At 39.6% G+C, this 19482-nt stretch overlaps 1 protein-coding gene across 1 annotated transcript in view; it reads left to right on the plus strand.

Moving 5' to 3' along the window:
- Positions 1-19482, plus strand: part of LOC150083078 (uncharacterized) — a 305874-nt gene that overhangs the window by 277603 nt on the left and 8789 nt on the right. Inside the window, exon 17 of the mRNA XM_090377773.1 lies at positions 12909-12985. Within this exon, the coding sequence (XP_090233899.1) occupies positions 12909-12985 (77 nt within the window). The remainder of the gene's footprint in view (positions 1-12908; positions 12986-19482) is intronic.

Genomic DNA, 19482 nt, shown 5'->3' on the forward strand with positions numbered 1-19482 from the left:
ACATAGTCTTTGGTCAAATAAATATGCAGTCTGGGGCAGTGATACAAATACTTTAATTCCGTTGGAATCAGTAAGTGAGGTGCTCCAGTGGCTAATAGTTCAACTACCTGCTAAAGTCTGAGGCAGGATCAAAGTGTCAATCCATGTTTGTTTATGCTATGAATATGATTATACAACACTTTCCTCAAAGCTCTACTAAAATAAAATCTAAAAAACATGTTACCACTCCTTGGTGGAACAGAGAACTGACAACATTGTACCATAAAGTTTGTTTTGCTAAAAAAAAAAAAAATACAACTAATTATCAACAGCATAGATGTTCTTGGCCATCAGATGACGTTAACCAAGTTCGTGCAATCTGTCTTAGCAAAAAAACATCAATATGTAAAACTCTTTGCTAAATCCAAATTTGACACCCTAAGAAATTTGCTCATTATGTCGGAAATCGAAATCCCTGGAACATTGTTTACAAAATTGCTAGAAACAAGCTAAATGCTCCTATTACCTATAATACTGTAAATGGGGGCCAATCAAGCTCTCAGCTACCCAACATCAACAGCAGACCTTGCATTTGATCAGGCAACACAGCAGCAAGCCCCAAGGCAGAGTACACTGGTCCCACAGAAGCTAGTTATTATCGGTTGACTCTATTATCAGGGAAACAGACCATATATTGTGCAGAAAGGATATTATTATTATTATAATTAGCCTTATGGTGTAAGGAAGCCTGAGGCTTTTGCTGAAAAAAAAAAATTTAGTTACCCCTAAGAGAGAGAGAGAGAGAGAGAGAGAGTCAGAAATAGAAGGGAATCACCAAGAAAGAGAAGAATGATGATATGTGGAACAGGACCAGGGTATGTCTGCCTGCAGCAAAAGTAATGATATTGTTGCACAAGGATGGCACTAATGATATTAAGAGCAGGAGATCAGAGGACTTATTTAGCAAGTACAAGACAATGTTGGGAAAATGTTGCAAACGTCTGCAATTCTGCCCAGACAGGACAGGAGGGAGTACACGTTGAGAGCTCTGTCAATCAATTTAGCCATAGAGAGAATATGCAAGGCTCATGGAGTAAAATATTTCTCAGAGTGGTCTGTGCTTGTTAGCAGGAGAGACAGTTTTTAAAGAGATGGGATAAACTTAAATAGAAGGGGTGCAATAATATTTGCTGATGCTATCAAAGCAGTGATAAGAGAGTCAGAAAATGGTTAGCTTGGGGGGGGGGATTACACAGACTAATAGATTAACCAAAGCTGCAAGCAAAGTTTAAGGTGATTCTTGCACTGCTTCTATTGGAAAATGAAGCAGCCAGGAAAGCAAGATGTTGGGGATTTCAGGCCTTGCTCTGGGTCATCATGAAACAACAAATGAATACATGGACTGTGTAAGGTTGTTGTTATTTGGTTTTTAGGAGCATTAGCAACTAAGGTCATACTGCTCCGGGGATATGCGGTGGTCACAGACTCGAACCCCAGTCTAATCAAGAAGCATGTGCTATGCACTGCTGCTCCTTCCCACCTGGCTATGGAGGCACCACTGTGTAAGGGTAACAAAGAGTAAGAACATTTGCATGAATACTAATACCAGGAGCATTATTAATAAACTTGATGAATTTGAAGTACTGATTAAGTCATCGAATGCAGACATTGCAGCAGAAACATGGTGTCACTAAGATGAGAGCAGCAAAGCAAAAGGCTCAAGCTAATGGGAGTGCTGTGGCTCAGGGGAGAACTGAGGGGGGCAATTGCCCTCTGAATCACAGCCTTTTAAAATGCACTGCTTGCATAATATTGCCATGGGGCATGTCTTTGTATGTGTGCGTGATGTAAGGAGTGTAAGGAAATCAGGCGACAACTCAGCGTTGTTATTGGCCAATATGAGAGCTTGAAGCACAGGATGGATGCCCTCGAAGGATCTAAATTGAGGGGCCCATCAACAACTACTAGTCACCAACGACTAGTAGTTGTTGGTGACTCTATTGTCAGGGAAACGGGGAACATGCTTTGTAAAATGGATAGGTGGAACAGGACCAGGGTATGTCTGCCAGGGGCAAAGGTTGATGACGTTGTAGAGCAGATATCATCTCTTAAGAGCACAAAAGGTGATACAATTGTACACGTTGGCACCAATTATATTAAGAATAGGAGACCGGCGGAATTACTTAACAAGTACAGGTCACTGTTGAAAAAAAAGCCATGAATTTGAAAGTGTCTGCAATTCTGCCCAGACACGATAGGAGGGAGTATATGGTGAGAGCCTTGTCGATCAATTCGGCCTTGGAAAGATTGTGCAAGGCTCAAGGGGTAGAATTTTTTTCGGCCTGGTCTGTACTTGTTAACAGGAGAGATTGCTTCTACAGGGGTGGGATACACTTAAATAGAAAGGGTGCAAGAATGTTTGCTGATGCTATCGAGGCAATGTTAAGTGAGTCGGAAAACTGCTAGCTTGGGGGGAGACAAAGATGAAAAGATTAACAGTAGCCACTGGCAGAGGTGAAAGAGATTCTTGCACTGCTTCTATTGGAATGAGCAGAAGCCTGAAAAACAAGATGCAGGATATTTCAGAGACTGCCGGGAGTCATTGCGGTACAAGTAAACACATGGGTTGTGTTAGGGTAGCTAAGAATAGAAATAGGTGTTATGTTGTTATTTTGGTTTTTAGGAGCATTAGCAACTAAGGCCATATTGCTCCAGGGGAATATGCGGTGGTCATTCCCTGACCTTTCCGTATCCGGTGGTGACGGGCTCGAACCCCGGTCTAATCAAGAAGCATGTGCTACGCACTGCTGCTCCTTCCCACCTGGCTACGGAGGAGCCTAGAAATAGGTCCATGTATACTTGCGTGTACACCAATGCTAGGAGTTTAGTAAATAAATTTGATGAATTTGAGGTATTGCTCAAAACATCAAAGGCAGATATTGTTGGGATATCAGAGACGTGGTGTCACACAGATATAAGGAATGCAGAACTGAAATTTGGGGACAACGTCTCCAGAAAGGATAGACTGGATAGGAAGGGAGGAGGGGTTATGCTATTAGTTAAGAAATACATAAAATCCAAGGAAGTTATTGTGTTGTTATTTTGGTTTCTTAGGAGCATTAGCAACTAAGGCCATATTGCTCCGGGATATGCGGTGGTCATTCCCTGACCTTTCCGCATCCTCCGTATTTGGTGGTGACGGGCTCGAACCCCCATCTAATCGAGAAGCGTGTGCCACACACTGCTGCTCCTTCCCACCTGGCTACGGAGGCGCCATCCAAGGAAGTGAAGACAGTGCAAGTCAGTTTGGTGTGACATAAGCATTGAGAGATCAAAATTGAGAGTAGGAGTGTGCTATAGGCCTAATGACTCTGATGAGTATAATAAGAAACTGTACAGGGAAATAGAGTGGGCCAGTAAATCAGAGAGCCTTATAATGGCAGATTTTAATTTCCCAGATATTGACTGGAATTTGTGGGTTGGTCACTCACACACTAGCAAGGCTTTTGTGGATTTATTGGATGATTGTTTTCTACATCAGCATGTTCGGGAGGCAACTAGAGGGAGGAATACTCCTGATTTGATTATCAGCAGTGATTCTTCATGCATTAAGAATCTGCAGATAAAAGAACCACTAGATGGCAGTGATCACAGTGTGCTGAAGTAGGATTTACTCAAAGAGGTAACTACCATTAGGGGCAAAAGGAAGGGTTATTGCTTTCGTAAAGGCGACTGATGGACTGAGACAGTATTTAAATTCTATACAGTGGGACCAACTGATGATGTTACCAACAGCAAATGCAAAATGGGAAGCATTCAAAGAACTAACCTTGGAAGCTACTAGGCTTTACATACCAACTAAGAAATATTGTTCAAGATTTAGGCCTAAATGGATGTCAGATGAACTGATGACACATATGGCAGAGAAGAAACATGCATGGGATATATACAAATTAACACATGACACAGAAGCCTATAATAGATACAAGTTGATCTGTAACCAAGTTACAAAGGAGGTTAGGCAGGCGAAGGCAGATTACAAGATATCTTTGGCAAGGGATGCAAAGAAAAACAGCAAAGAGTTCTTTACTTATGTAAACTCTAGAAGGAAGGGGATGAATCAGATTGGTCCACTTGATATCGATGGGTCAACTGTTGATGATCCTGCTCAGGTAGCTAACAAACTAAATGAATATTTGCATCCACATTCACACATGAGGAGTTATTTAGTGAGGGGAAAGCCAGAGGTGTATTCAACTCTAGTAGTAAGCTAGAGAATCTTGTAATAACTGAGACTAAAGTGGAGGAGAAATTGTTGAAGATAAACACAAGGAAGGCACCCGGGGTCAATGGAATCTATCCAGTTATATTAAAGGAGGCAGCAAAGGAAGTAAGCAAACCCTTATCCATAATTATGAGAGCTTCCTTGGACTCAGGGGAGGTACCCACAGACTGGCGATGTGCAAACGTTACCCCAATTCACAAAGGAGGATCAAAGGCTGACACAAGTAATTATAGACCTGTGAGTTTAACTTCTGTTCCAGGAAAATTAATGGAGGCACTAGTTAAAGAAGCACTGCAGGATCATTTAGACAAGACTTCAGTTATAGCTTGGACACAGCATGGTTTTGTTAAGAGGAAGTCTTGAGTGGATACTATGATGCAGTCACAAAGGAACTGGATGCAGGGAATAACTTTGATATTATATACTTGGATCTTAGAAAGATCCAAGTATATAATATCAAAAATATATATATTTTGATACTGTTGCATATGGAAGACTGCTGCACAAATTGGAGCAGTGTGACATTGGAGGCAAATTGCTGCTGTGGATAAAGGGGTGGCTGAGGGGGAGAAGACAGAGAGTGGTAATCAATGGACACTGCTCGTCGTGGACTAATGTTATTAGTGGAGTCCCTCAGGGCTCAGTGTTGGGTCCATTATTGTTTTCTGTATTTATAAATGATATTGATGATGGTATATCAAGCTTAATGTTGAAGTTTGCAGACGATACAAAGGTAGGCAGGGTTGTCAAGGACACTACTGACACTATGCTGCTGCAACAGGATCTGGAAAGGTTGAGCAGATGGGCTGAGAGGTGGCAAATGAAGTTTTAACACTGACAAATGTAAAGTACTACACATTGGAAACAGCAACCCCAGAGCAACGTATCAACTCTGTGGTACTACACTGACAGTGGTAGAGAATGAAAGGGACCTGGGGGTGGTTGTGCAGGCAGATATGAAGTTCTCTGAGCAGTGCAGACGGGCTGCAAGAGTAGCTCATGGTGTATTGTCAATGATATATAGGAATTTTTCTAGCAGGGATAAGGAGGTGATTATTCCCTTGTATAAGGCAATGGTCAGGCCACACCTAGAGTACTGTATACAGGTCTGGAGGCCTCATTTCAAGAAGGATGTAGAGCTGCTGGAACGAGTACAGAGAAGGGCAACAAGATTAGTGAATGGAACAAAGGGGTGCTCTTACGAAGAAAGGCTTACGTTTTGCAAATTACAGTGTCTGGAGACTAGGCACCAGCGGGGTGATCTGATAGAGGTGTATAAAGCCTTGAATGGTTTGAGCATGCTCAATGCTGATGGGATTCTTCCTCTCGCTCAGAATAATCACCTGAGAGGGCATAAATTCAAATTGAGGAAAGACAGATGTAGGATAGACGTGCGGAAATTTGCCTTTAGCCAGCGAGTGGTTGGTTGGTGGAACAGACTTCCATCCCTTGACGTGGAAGTTGATAGCCTAAATAAGTTTAAGGCTCAGCTGGACAGGTATTTTGAACGAACAGACGGGTGAAGTGGAAGTGGTTTTTTTTTTTTTTTTGGCTGATGCTGCATAAGCTTGCTTTCTTGCATCAAATGCCTCAACTAATGCTAATGCTGTTTTATAATTCTGCTCAATCGGGAGCAGGAAGACTAGTCATTGACGTGAAATTGGTAGTGGTAGTAGTAGTAGTGGCATGTGATGCAAGAAAGCAAGCTTATGCAGCATCAGCCCAGCCAAAAAAAAAAATCACACTATTCCCTCCAAATGCCTGTCCAGTTCCTCCTTAAATTTATTCAACCTATCAACTTCCACAACGACAGATGGAAGTTTGTTCCAGCAATTAACCACCCGCTGGCTAAAGGCAAGTTTCTGCACATCTATTCTACCTCTGTCTTTTCGTAATTTGAATTTATGCCCCTTTATGTTCGTAATCTGAACAAGTGGAAGGATCCCATCAGAATTCAGTGTGCTCAACCCATTCAAAGCCTTATATACCTCAATCAGATCACTGCGCAGGTGCCTAGTCTCCAGCCACTGCAATTTGCAGAACTTAAGCCTCTCTTGGTAAGAGGATCCCTTCATTCCCCTTCTCTGTACACGCTCAAGTAAATCTACATCCTTCCTAAAATGAGGCCTCCAGACCTGTACACAGTACTCAAGGCCTGGCCTGACCATTGCCTTATAAAGAGGGATAATCACCTCCTTTTCCCTGCTAGCAAAATTCCTATATATCATTGACAAAACCCCATGACCTGCCCTGGCAGCCTGTCTGCACTGCTCAGAATACTTCATATCTGACTGCACAATTACTCCCAAGTCTTTTTCATTTTCTACCACCTTAAGTGTAGTACCACACAGTTGGTATGTTTCTCTGGGGTTACTTCTACCCATATGCAGTACTTTGCATTTGTCAAGGTTAAACTTCAGTTGCCACTTCTTAGCCCATCTGCCCAAATTATCTAGATCCTGTTGCAGTAGCATACTGTCATTAACAACCCTGCCAACTTCGACATTAAGCCTGATATACCTTCATCAGTATCATTGATAAATATACAAAACAACAGTGGACCTAACACCAAACCCTGTGGGATTCCACTAATAACATTAGTCCAAGAAGGGTAGCGCCCATTGATTACCACCCTCTGTCTTCTCCCACTTAACCATCCTTTTATCCATTGTAGCAACTTACCCTTAATACCATTCTGCTCCAATTTGTACAATAGTCTTCCATGCGCAAAAGTGTCAAAAGCTTTCCTGAAATCCAAATATATGATATCAAAATTATTTTTTGCATCCAGTTCCTTTGTAACCACATCATAATATCCTATCAAATTTGTCAGAAAAGACTTTCCCTTAACAAACCCATGCTGTGTCTGAATTATTGCTGCAGTCTTGTCTAGATGATCCTGCAATGCATCTTTAACCAGTGACTCCATTATTTTACCCGGAACAGAAGTTAAACTAACTGAGTCCAAGGATGCTCTGAGTCCAAGGATGCTCTCATAATTATGGCTAAGGGTTTGCTTAGTTGCTTTGCCGCCTCCTTTAATATAACTGGATAGATCCCATCCACCTCAGGTGCTTTTCTTATGTTTAACTTCAACGATTTCTCCTCCACTTTGCTTTCAGTTATTCCAAAATCATTAAGTATCCTGCTACAATTCTGCTAGTATCCTGGTAGTTATAAAAATATTTTCTTACTTTCACACTTATACTGTTCGAACGGAAAGTTCAAATGAATTTTGTGCTATCGTTGATACAGAGTATAAAAAATTACTCTCTCACTCCAAAACTCGCTGGTTGTCATTATTTCTTCCCATTGAATGCATTTAAAAATTTTCAAGGTTTAAAATCTTTTTGTTTTATCCGAAGGAAAAGCCTCCAGTTTTTATTGAGAAAAGCATATTTGTGGACTGCCCACAGCTTTCTCAGTTTCTTCAATAACCAGATACTAAAAATTGAAAAAGCAAACATAACTATTTCAGAGGTTAAAATTATTGTTGAAGAAACGATTGAGATGTTAGATAATAGAATATCTGATCAATTTCTGCCATTTGAGACTAGAAAAATTATTCAGTGTGATATAGAAAACCAAAACGTTCATAAGTTGAACGTTTTGGTAAATAATTACTTAGAACCAATACTTTGGTTCTAAGTAATTATTTAGAAAATTGGTCGAAACCCCTAGAACGATTCCAGTTCTTAAACTAGATGCTAATGAAAAACATTCTGAAATGGGAGGATATAGCAAATTCTCTGGAATCATTTGAAAAAATTTAAATTAAGTTTGATGAAAATTTATTATATGATCAGTTTGGAGTTAAAAAAAAAATTGCCATAAACGAAATCGAAAATAATAAAGAATGGAATACATTGAGTTGTTGAAAAATAGACAACATTACTTAAAAAAATAGAATACCTTGAACAAAAGAGCGAGTTTATTAGATTATGTTCATATTTATTTGTAATTCCAGGTCACAACGCCAGCTGTGAGCGAATATTTTCTTTAATGGAAATACAACGGACTGGTGAGCGTAATAGGTTAGAGATAAGTACAGTTAATGCAATTATTACCTGTGTTTTTAATTTGAGGGACTTAAATTGCACAGATTTTAAGACTAAAATTAAAAATAACAAATCTCTGTTAAATGCCATGAAGAGTCTCACATGCTGTTTTAGCAAATTGTATTTTGAAATTCTAGTTTCAAAATGATTAAGATAAGTAGTTTGCCTGAAGGCAGGTCCTTAATACTGGGAATTTTATCCAAGTTTCTGTGGTAATGTATAAATCATGAGGAAAAGCCTATACCTCAGTTTAAGATTGGCTAATTCTAACCAGAGTGAAATGCCTGTCAGGATTAGAGTTCTGTCCTAGATCTTTAAAATAGGAACAACTTAGTGAAAAATCTCTAAATGCATTACTTATACTATACAATAGAATTTATATGGAAAACTACTATCCGAACTCTAGACATCATTCCCTTGTCACTGCTTTTCCTAAACCTGGCAAAGATCATACGATCCCCACAAATTATCAACCAATAGCTCTAACAAGTTGTCTTGGGAAAAACCCTAGAAAAAATAGCGAACAACCAATTAACCTGGTTCTTGGAAACATGTAATGTACTAAACATAAATCAATATGGCTTTCTTAGAAATAGATCATCTCTGGACCCCCATGATAAAAGCAGAGGCAAATATTCGCAATGCTTTTCTAAGGAATGAGCATATAATTATAATCAGTCTCGACATAGAAAAGGCCTTCAACACTACCTGATGCTGTGGGGGTCATTCTGAATGCCATTGGTTTGTGAGGACACCTACCACTTTTCTGAAGCTCAGAACCTTGCAAGTGAAATACCAAAACAATCTGTCACAAACATATACTCAGGAAGAAGGAGTTCCTCAGGGTTCAGTGCAACTTTGTTTGCAATCAAAATAAATTCTATTATAAAAGACCTACCAAACTCAGTTGAAGCATTCCTTTATGCAGATGACATTACCATTTCATGCCATTCACAAAACATGAACATGATTGAAATGCAATTACAAAGCACAGTTAAAAAAAATAGAATTGTGGACAAAAAATAATGGATAGAGAATATCACAACAAAATAACAATGGCATATATTTCTGTACAAAGCAAAAAATGCACCCAGATCCAGAAATAAGACTAGAAAACCAGCTGATACCCCTAGCAAAAAGTATGAGATATTTCCTTGACCTGATTCTCGATAAAAAAAACTTAATATATCAAATGCCTTTGAACAGCCTGTCTGAAAAAACTAAATATTCTCAGAGTTCTTTCTGTAATGACGTGGGGAGCTGATCAATTTACAGTACTTCACCTATACCTTGCTTTAATCAGATCACAACTAGACTATGGAGCCCCTGTGTATATCTCATGTAGACCAAGCGTTATCAAATGGCTTGATTCCATACATCACAGTGCCTTACGAATTTCCTTAGGGGCATACAGAACCTGTACAAAGCTTATATGCAGAGGCCTATGAGCCTCCACTGTATTTCTGGAGGCAAATGCTGCTATTAAATTATGCCATTAAAATCCAAAGTCTTCCTCATCATCCTACTTGGCAGTATCTCTTCAATCCACAGTGGAAGAACCTCTACAGCAATAAACCCACAGTAAATAAACCAGCTGCAATACGACTAAAAGAACTAGTTTCAAAATGGGACTAAGCTTTGACAATATATATGAGGATAATAGCATAACTATACCACCATGGCACACTTTCACGCCTAACTGTGACACTTATTTTCAACAGTGGGGGAAAATGCTCTGGCAAATGCCAACATAAAACAGATGCACGAAGCCCACTCATCACAGTTTTCTGAATATCTTCAAATATACTGATGGCTCTAAAACAGATACCCAAGTGGGTGCTGCAGTGGTCCTTCCACACACACTGTCATCTCGCAGCTACTTCTAAATGAATGCAGTAGCTATTTGCCATACTAATAGCCTTAAAATACATTGAATCATCTCCTCTTATGAAACATCTCATATACACAGATTCATTAAGTGTAATACATCTTATCTAGCGAAAGCAGACATCATCACATCCTTCACTAGATACAAGCTAATCCTGTGAAGCTCAAAAGCAAAAGAAGGCAAGTAAATTTCTGTTGGATCACAGGACATGCCGGTATTGATGGTAATGAAAGTGCTAATCGAACAGCAAAGAATCCTACAAATACAAACCTAAGGCTTTACAAAGTTCCACATTCCGATTACAGACCTATCATCAAACAGATTCTCGATGCTCAGTGGCCACAAATCTGGCAAAATGAACCAAACAATAAAATTTTTCAAACTTTGGCTGTGGAATTCGAATCTCGTAAGAATCAGCACGAAAAAGGCGTTCTAACAAGATTGCACATTCATACACATCTCACACACTTGTACTTACTCATGAAAGGAAATCCTCTAGAATGTCTCTGCTGTTCTTGTCAACTCACTGTGAAACATTTCCTTATAGAGTGTCCACAATACCACATAGCACAACAAACAACCTTCTATCTCCCTACGAATATTCAGGATTCCCTGACTTTATCACAAATCATAGGTGACAACTGCAATGTTGACAATGTATATTATTATTAGCTATATGGTGAAAGGAAGCCTGAGGCTTATGCTGCACCAGCCAAAAAAAAAATTTCTAACTTACTCCAAGAAAGAGAGTGTGAGTCAGTCAGAAGTAGAAGAGAACCACCAAGAAAGAGAAGAATGATGATATCCAGCTCAAGACCCTGGATATGCCAAGCCCATACTCACTAGATGTGAGCCCCGGGGTTAAATACTTATTTAAAACTAATAGAATATTTCAGCCATATTTAACCATAATTAAGAAATGTCAACATTATTCTCGCATAATGACTAATAGATAGGTGCAATTTGGCCAAAATTGCTTTTGCGCCAAAAAATTCCAACAACAACCAACCAACCAACCTTGAAATAGGACTTGAACTCATGCTAAGTGAATAAGATTAATATATATATATTTTTTTTTATGCACAGGATGCTACACAAGGCCAGAAGATTTACAACATTATTGTATTTAGTCATGTGGGCTTAAACAAGTCAACCAAAAACATGTTTACTACCATGCCCCACGTTTGCCAGTTGGTTTTATGCAGCTTTCCAGTAGTCCATTAACCTTAGAATGTGATTGGCATTTCATTGTAAATCAGACTGAATTACCAGTGATGAATCGACGAAAATAGAGAAATGTGCCTAGTTCATCCAGACAAAATAGTTCTTACATACACACACATTAAAAAGTCATATCCAAGTTAAAATCAGTATTTCTTTTGAAACATAGGACATCTCATTACAAAGGAGGAAAATGTATTAATATGGGGGGGGGGGGGGGGTCTTGAATATTACAAAATATTCAATAAATTTGAAATTACAAAATTTCAAAAACATTTACCCATTCTTGAGAATTTTATGACACATCAACTGCTCGGCCCACAAGTGTCCCAGCTGATAGTTTGTCATGTATGATTGGTCAATTTGCATGTTGTGCAGCTGAAAACTCTATTCCCTCTGCATGAGATTGGTTAAGTACTGCTCTTCCTACAGGTTAAAACCCACACCTTTCCAAATGGAAGACAAGTGGTAAGTGTCCTAGCCTTGCAGTGGCATCTCATAAAATTACCTTTTAAGGTGATTTTAGCCTTTCTATATATAGACTAGTTGACAAAATTTCAGCTGTAATGTTTAAGGTGATTTTATGTGATATGCCACTTCAAATATACAGGTGCAACAGTTTGAATGCCTGTATTTTTTGATAGGGCTGGCATTGTAAGTTGTAATTAAACATGTAAGTTGAGGGAGGTTTTTTTTTTAATACTGGAATCCACATCCACCACTAAACAGTACATTTTTTGTGTAAAAAGGTGCTATAAAAGTATCAGTTTTGTCAGAGTGTAGCATGAGTTTTTAAATTTAGATGCAAAAAAAAGTAAACAGTTTGGAAGAATAAAGTCCAAGGAAATTGTCGCAAAAGCCCAGGTTTAAATCTCTATGAAGGAACATATCTGAGAAACACTGTACTGCACTTATGATACACTTAAACCAACATTTGTGAATAGTGTTGAATGTACAGGATCACATATTGAATATTACACTTCCATTTCTTATGTGCTGAATGACACCAAAATATATATCTGTTCAAAATTGCATATTTTCTTGTGACCCTTTAAACATAATGAAGAATGTCTGAAATTTTGTGATTTTAGAAAATAATACAGAATAGTGTACCTTGGATCTATGCTTCCATAAAGAATAAAAAAATTTAATTAAATCATTATAGTTAAGGAAGGACATTACATGGTTGTTTCTCGTTAAGATTACTTACTATATTTAATAACCACTCATATATCAATATAGTTTATTAAGCGAATTGTCTAAACCACTATATGTTTAAGGTGACATTTCAGGCACCTTACTGGTACCCATCATCAGACCAAGCTGCCAGGAACCTGATGTGCATGGCATGTATGCCATGCACATCAGATTTAGTAAGTTCTAATATAGTAAGTAATCCTAACATCATTCATTTATTATGTTAAACTGCATTCAAATCATTTTCAGAATTCAACTATATGAACTGTTTTCTATGCAGGTTCTTCTACAAATGGGATCAGATGTTGATAATGTAACATCAGATGGTTTTTCTCCTCTCCATCTAGCTGTAATGAAGTAAGTAATGTTTTTTAAAGATTCAGAATTAGGTCTAGTCTTTTTTAGAAGACTCGGCATAATTTTTGCTGTACTGCAAATTGGAGATCTGTGCATGCCTCCAAACAGCTATATCCTATAATGAAGTCTCATCCTTAAATTGATATACTGTTCTACTGTATAAAATGTCACATTGTTTACTTTAGGCTTCTTGTAGGCTTCGGGTGTCATCACTATCATTTTCTGTGACAGTATAGTGGTTTCACCACTTATTATACAATCAAAAAGGGCTAGGTTTGAATTCTAACAGAAACCAGAGGATTCTTAAAAGCCTTTTCAATTGAGGCTCTGGTTAGTTGCTTCTCTCCATGATTTACTCTAGCATTTTTGGTCCTTGAACACACACTTGTACAGGTATAAAAATTACCATTAAGGGGAAAAAAAAAAACATATAATATACGAACTAGTAAAATATAATTTAGGGGAGTGTCTGCATCATAACATCTGTGTTTATTTACAGTCTGCTTTCAACTGTGCTAGTTAGATTCATCCATCTAGTCAGCTTGGATTGACTTTAATCTGCTTCCATTCCCCCATTTTTCTCCACCTCAACGAATCATCCAAATGGCAGTCTTGAAAACAGTAGTGTGAGTTATAAATGCAAAGGTTTCAAAAATCAGGTAACCAAATTTTTTAAGGTTTTTGTGCATGACTTTGTATCACTGTACACTATCCCCCCCCCCCAAATAAATCATGGAAAACCTTCTCTGATTGAAGGAAATTAAGTGCCAATAATGAATTGGCAAATATTTTTTTTCTACAAAAGTAATCAGCAGTTAGCTCAGAATTCATCATTTCAAGCATGTATGCCAAATGATGAGCATGTGGAAGGAGCTAACAGAGTTTCTGGACTAACTGTTTGGTAAAATGACAGCTGGATGTCATATAGGAAAAATGTTTCATTGTGCTGTTGTGAAGGAACAAATACTCTTGAGTCAACGTGCTGAAGAAATGAAGGAGTAAATAACACTGAGCAAGAAATGACCAGATTTGTGTAAAATACTGAAAGGTGCCAAAAAGTTGTGAGACGACTGGTTACCTCATTTTTGTTGCCGGACCCTGGAGACTCAGAATTTGGAACTGCAGTAGCCACAAGCCATTGATAACAAAAACTAAGACTGCAGATGAATAGAAATTAGTCCTGTGGAGGATACCTGAATAACACTTATCCTGTGTGTCATCTGAAATGCGAAGTTAGAGGGTGTTTCTTATGGTATCACATTCTGAATTGTGGAAATTTTATAGAAGGGGAGGGGAGGAACATACTCGTTTGAAGAGAATAATATAGGAATGGTGCAGCAGTTAGCAATGGAGTTTTGACTTGGACCCAACTTAACATCTCTGAGATAAAATGAATACAAAATTATGGCAAGGCCAAAACAGCTTTCTTCATTAGTGGAACTGATTAATGCTTTAAAGGAAACGTTGCGGGCCAATTCAACCCATCCTCTACCAGAATTAATAAAGAGGCTTCAATATACAGTAAACCCTCGCTAATCTGAATTAATTAGGGGAGAGGTCATCCGGATTAGGCGATAGTCTGGATTAGTGAAGTAAAAGATGAAAAAACTTAGAAAAAATTGAATGATATAGATAGTACTGATGAAAATAAATAAAAAAATATCACTGTAGAGCCTTTATTTAAAAGCTAAAAAGACAATACATTTATCCATCAATAGAAGACTCAGAATTTGTACTTGTTTTTGAACATAATAATGTAGGTTTGAAGAAACTGTCACGTTTTGTTTGAACAGACCTCTGCTGCTGTTCTTTAATTAGGATCTCCCTCATAGTTTTTAGTAGTTCTTAATGCCCCCTGCAATTTTTGATTTGTTGAAGAGTCAATGCCATCTCTTGCAGAGCTAAGAAGTTTCTTACTAATTGTAGATTCTTGTAATTCATCTAGTTCATTATCTGATTCTTCTTCCATAGCAGAATCTTTAATAACATCTACAGCAATTTCTTCCTCTATCAGAAGCTGAAATCCAGGATCTCCTTCTTCCAGTGCAGGCCAATCTTGGATATTTTCTTGGGTTATACTTCGACCTCTGCTCTAATTTGTACAGTAGTCTTGACACTGTTGCACATGGAAGACTACTCTCCCAATTGGAGCAGAATGGTATTAAGGGTAAGTTGCTACAATGGATAAAAGGATGGTTGAGTGGGACAAGACAGAGGGTGGTAATCAATGGGTGCTGCTCTTTGTGGACTAATGTTATTAGTAGAGTCCCACAGGGTTCGGCATTGAGTCCACTGTTGTTTTGTATATTGATCAATGATATTGATGAAGGTATATCAGGCTTAGTATCAATGTTTGCAGTGTGTTACTGCAACAGGATCTAGAAAATTTGGGCAGATGGGCTGAGAAGTGGCAACTGAAGTTTAAAATTGAAAGATGCTGTTTGTTTGTTTTGTTGGTTTTTAGGAGCATTAGCAACTAAGGCCATATTGCTCCGGGATATGCGGTGGTCATTCCTTGACCTTTCTGCATCCTCCGTATTTGGTGGTGACGGGCTCGAACCTCGGTCTAATCAAGAAGCGTGTGCTGCGCACTGCTGCTCCTTCCCACCTGGCTACGGAGGCGCCTTTGAAAGATGCAAAGTACTGCATATGGGTAGAAGTAACCCCAGAGAAACGTACCAACTGTGTGATACTACACTTAAGGTGGTAGAAAATGAAAAAGACCTGGGAGTAATTGTGCAGTCAGATATGAAGTTTTCTGAACAATGAAGACAGGCTGCCAGGGCAGATCGTGGGGGTGTTATGTTGTGTTGCGTTGTCAATGATATACAGGAATTTTTCTAGTAGGGAAAAGAAGGTGATTGTCCCTCTGTATAAGGCAATGGTCAGGCCATGCCTTGAGTACTGCATGCAGGTCTGGAGGCCTCATTTTAGGAAGGATGTAGATTTGCTTGAGCATGTACAAAGAAGGGCAACAAGATTGGTGAGAGGAATGAAGGGATCCTCTTACCAGGAGAGGCTTAAGTTCTGCAAATTGCCGCAGCTGGAGACTAGGCACCTGCGAGGTGATATGATTGAGGTGTATAAGGCCTTGAATGGGTTGAGCATGCTGAATTCTGATGGAATTCTTCCACTTGTTCAGATTACAAACCTAAGGGGGCATAAATTGAAATTGAGAAAGGACAGATGTAGAATAGATGTGCGGAAATTTGCCTTCAGCCAGCGGGTGGTTAATTGCTGGAACAAACTTCTGCCTGTCATTGTGGAAGTTGATGGGTTAAATAAATTTAAGGAGGAACTGGACAAACATTTAGAGGGGATTGTTTTGTAATTTTTTTTTTTTTGGCTGATGCTGCATACACTTGCTTTCTTGCATCACATGTCACTACTACCTCTCCAGCTGCCATCAACACAGTCTGAGTCTCAACAAAGTCTTCTGGCTCTAATAACTTAAAGTCAATATCACCATCTGTATTTTGCAAGAGTTTTTTTTAACCAGCCATTCACTAAAGGTTCCTTTATAGTGTCCCTCCATGCATTGGCCCAGTTGAGGATATCAGACTTGATGTTGTATGATGTGACATTTTCCGGAGTTCTTCTTCCTCTTCTGTCATTATCTTCATCCATTCTGTCTTCCAACACTACAATCACCTCATCAAGGAACTTGTGCTTGCAGGCCATAATGTTTCTTTAGTCCATGGGCTGTTCTGTATGGCAGCAAAGCAAAGCACTTTATTTTACCATCCTTACTGGATATATTTTCAATATCTGGATGTGCATTTGCATTGTCAAGGATAGTATTAGTAGTGCTTTTATCTGGTAATCTGATAATTTCAACATTTCTTTCTAGCACTCCTTGACTTTGGGTACGATTCTTTGTAATTTCTTGTATGAATCAAGCATTTGTGGGTTGTAGTAGACAACAGGCAATATGTGCATATAGTATTTTAATGCCAAGGGCATTAAAAGACTGTATGCGCATATTGTCTATTTAGTAACGAATGGGCCTGGTGTACTGGGGGTCCATGATTGAGAGAACAAATATAGATACATATAATTATAACCCAGTTTAATGTAATAATAAAATATACTAATAAGTAACAGGCAGTAGCTTTCGAGACTAACGAGTCTCTTTATCAACCGAAATTCAAATACAACGGATAACTGCAATGAGCTGAGTGAGGCACGTTATTCATGTGATATTGTTGTTGCACGGACGTGCGCTGTTTTTACTCCACTGATCATCTAGCATTAAAACAGTTGTCTCTAGGATGGGGTGTAGATGTATGCCTTTGTGGCGGTTTATTGCCTTTGGATTGTTTAATATGTTAAGTGACTCTAGCCATAGGCGGTGGCGAAAGTGTTGTGAGTGGTCTAACCAAGATCGTGGTTGGTGGCCCAAAAATGTTCTGCGACTGTGGACTGGTCAGTTTCGGCAAGCCAGATTGCTCTGTCATGTTCCGTAAGGTGATCTTGGAGACGCCTTGATGTTTCTCCTAAGTAGCAGCTGCCACAGTCTCTACAGGTGATGCGATATACTACATTGCTGCGTAAGAGAGGTGTGACAGGGGTCTTCACATTGAAGACAAGTAAATTTAGGTTCCTGCAGGGTAACTGCACGCATTTGATGTTGTAATTTCTAAGAATCTTCGAGATCTGTCCTGACATGCCTGGATAATAGGGAATGTAGGCAGACAGTATACCATCTTGGTTCGGTGGTCTTGGGTGGGATGTGAGTTCTTGTGCCTGTAATAGGCACCTGCTTAGCACATGGGATGGATAACCACATTTGGTTAGGTCTGCCTTCACATGGGAGATCTCGTTACGCCTAATTGCATCAGTGCTGGAATGGCTCCAAGCCCTGGAGAATAGGGTGCAGGCAGTGCTATTGAGATGACTTGGAGCGTGGCCGGATCTGTAGTTAGTGAATTGTCCGCACCACATAGGTTTTCGGCATACCGAAGTCTCTAGATGTGGGCCTATGCAATGCACTAAGACATCCAACTCTATAGTAAACTTGATGAAATTAGATAGGGAGTTGAGGTATTCCAGTAGTCCTATTTTAGAGCCACGTGGTATTACAGTAAAAATATCGTCAACATATCTGCACCATGTTGTAATAGGTGTAGGTGGGTTCAGGTGTATCTGCTTCTCCAGATCTTCCATGTCGATGTTGGCCACTACGGAACTAAGAGGGGCACCCATAGCAGTGCCATGTACCTGCTGGTAGAATGAATCCTCAAAAGTGAAGATGCTGCTTGATAAGCATAGGTTGAGGGCAGTACAGATGTCATCAGTACCGCCCTCAGTATCAGTTACCGTCCAACAGGCCGTGCACTGCGCCAGAAGGCTCCTCGAGAACGACTTAAGTCAGGACGTCACTATCCACCGCCCTCAATCTATGCTTATCAAGCAGCATCTTCACTTTTGAGGATTCAGTCTACCAGCAAGTACATGGCACTGCTATGGGTGCCCCTGTTAGTTCCATAGTAGCCAACATTGCCATGGAAGATCTGGAGGAGCAGATACACCGAACCCACCTACACCTATTACAACATGGTGCAGATATGTTGACGATATTTTTACTGTAATACCACGTGGCTCTGAAACAGCACTACTGGAATACCTCAACTCCATATCTAATTTCATCAAGTTTACTATAGAGTTAGAGGTCAACGATGCGCTCCCGTTCCTGGATGTCTTAGTGCATCGCGTAGGCCCACATCTAGAGACTTCGGTATGCCGAAAACCTATGTGGTGCGGACAATTCACTAACTACAGATCCGGCCACGCACCAAGTCATCTCAATAGCACTGCCCGCACCCTATTCTCCAGGGCTTGGAGCCATTCCAGCACTGATGCAATTAGGCGTAACGAGATCTCCCGTGTGAAGGCAGACCTAACCAAATGTGGTTATCCATCCCATGTGCTAAGCAGGTGCCTATTACAGGCACAAGAACTCACATCCCACTCAAGACCACCGAACCAAGATGGTATACTGTCCGCCTACATCCCTATTATCCAGGCATGTCAGGACAGATCTCGAAGATTCTTAGAAATTACAACATCAAATGCATGCAGTTACCCTGCAGGAACCTACATTCACTTGTCTCCAGTGTTGAAGACGTCTCCAAGATCGCCTTACGGAACATGACAGAGCAATCCGGCTTGCCGAAACTGACCAGTCCGCAGTCACGGAACATTTTTGGACCACCAAAAATGTTCCGTGACTGCGTGACACTTTCGACACCGCCTATGACTAGAGTCACTTAACATATTAAACAATCCAAAGGCAATAAATCGCCACAAAGGCATACGTCTACACCCCATCCTAGAGACAACCGTTTTAATGCTAGATGATCAGTGGAGTAAAAACAGCACAAGTCTGTGCAACAACAATATCACATGAATAACATGCCTCACTCAGCTCATTGCACTTATCCGTTGTATTTGAATTTCAGTTGATAAAGAGACTCGTTAGTCTCGAAAGCTACTGC

The sequence above is a fragment of the Mastigoproctus giganteus genome, chromosome 7 (assembly GCF_048544385.1).
Source record: "Mastigoproctus giganteus isolate SK-2022 chromosome 7, ASM4854438v1, whole genome shotgun sequence".
Lineage (NCBI taxonomy): Eukaryota > Metazoa > Arthropoda > Arachnida > Uropygi > Thelyphonidae > Mastigoproctus > Mastigoproctus giganteus.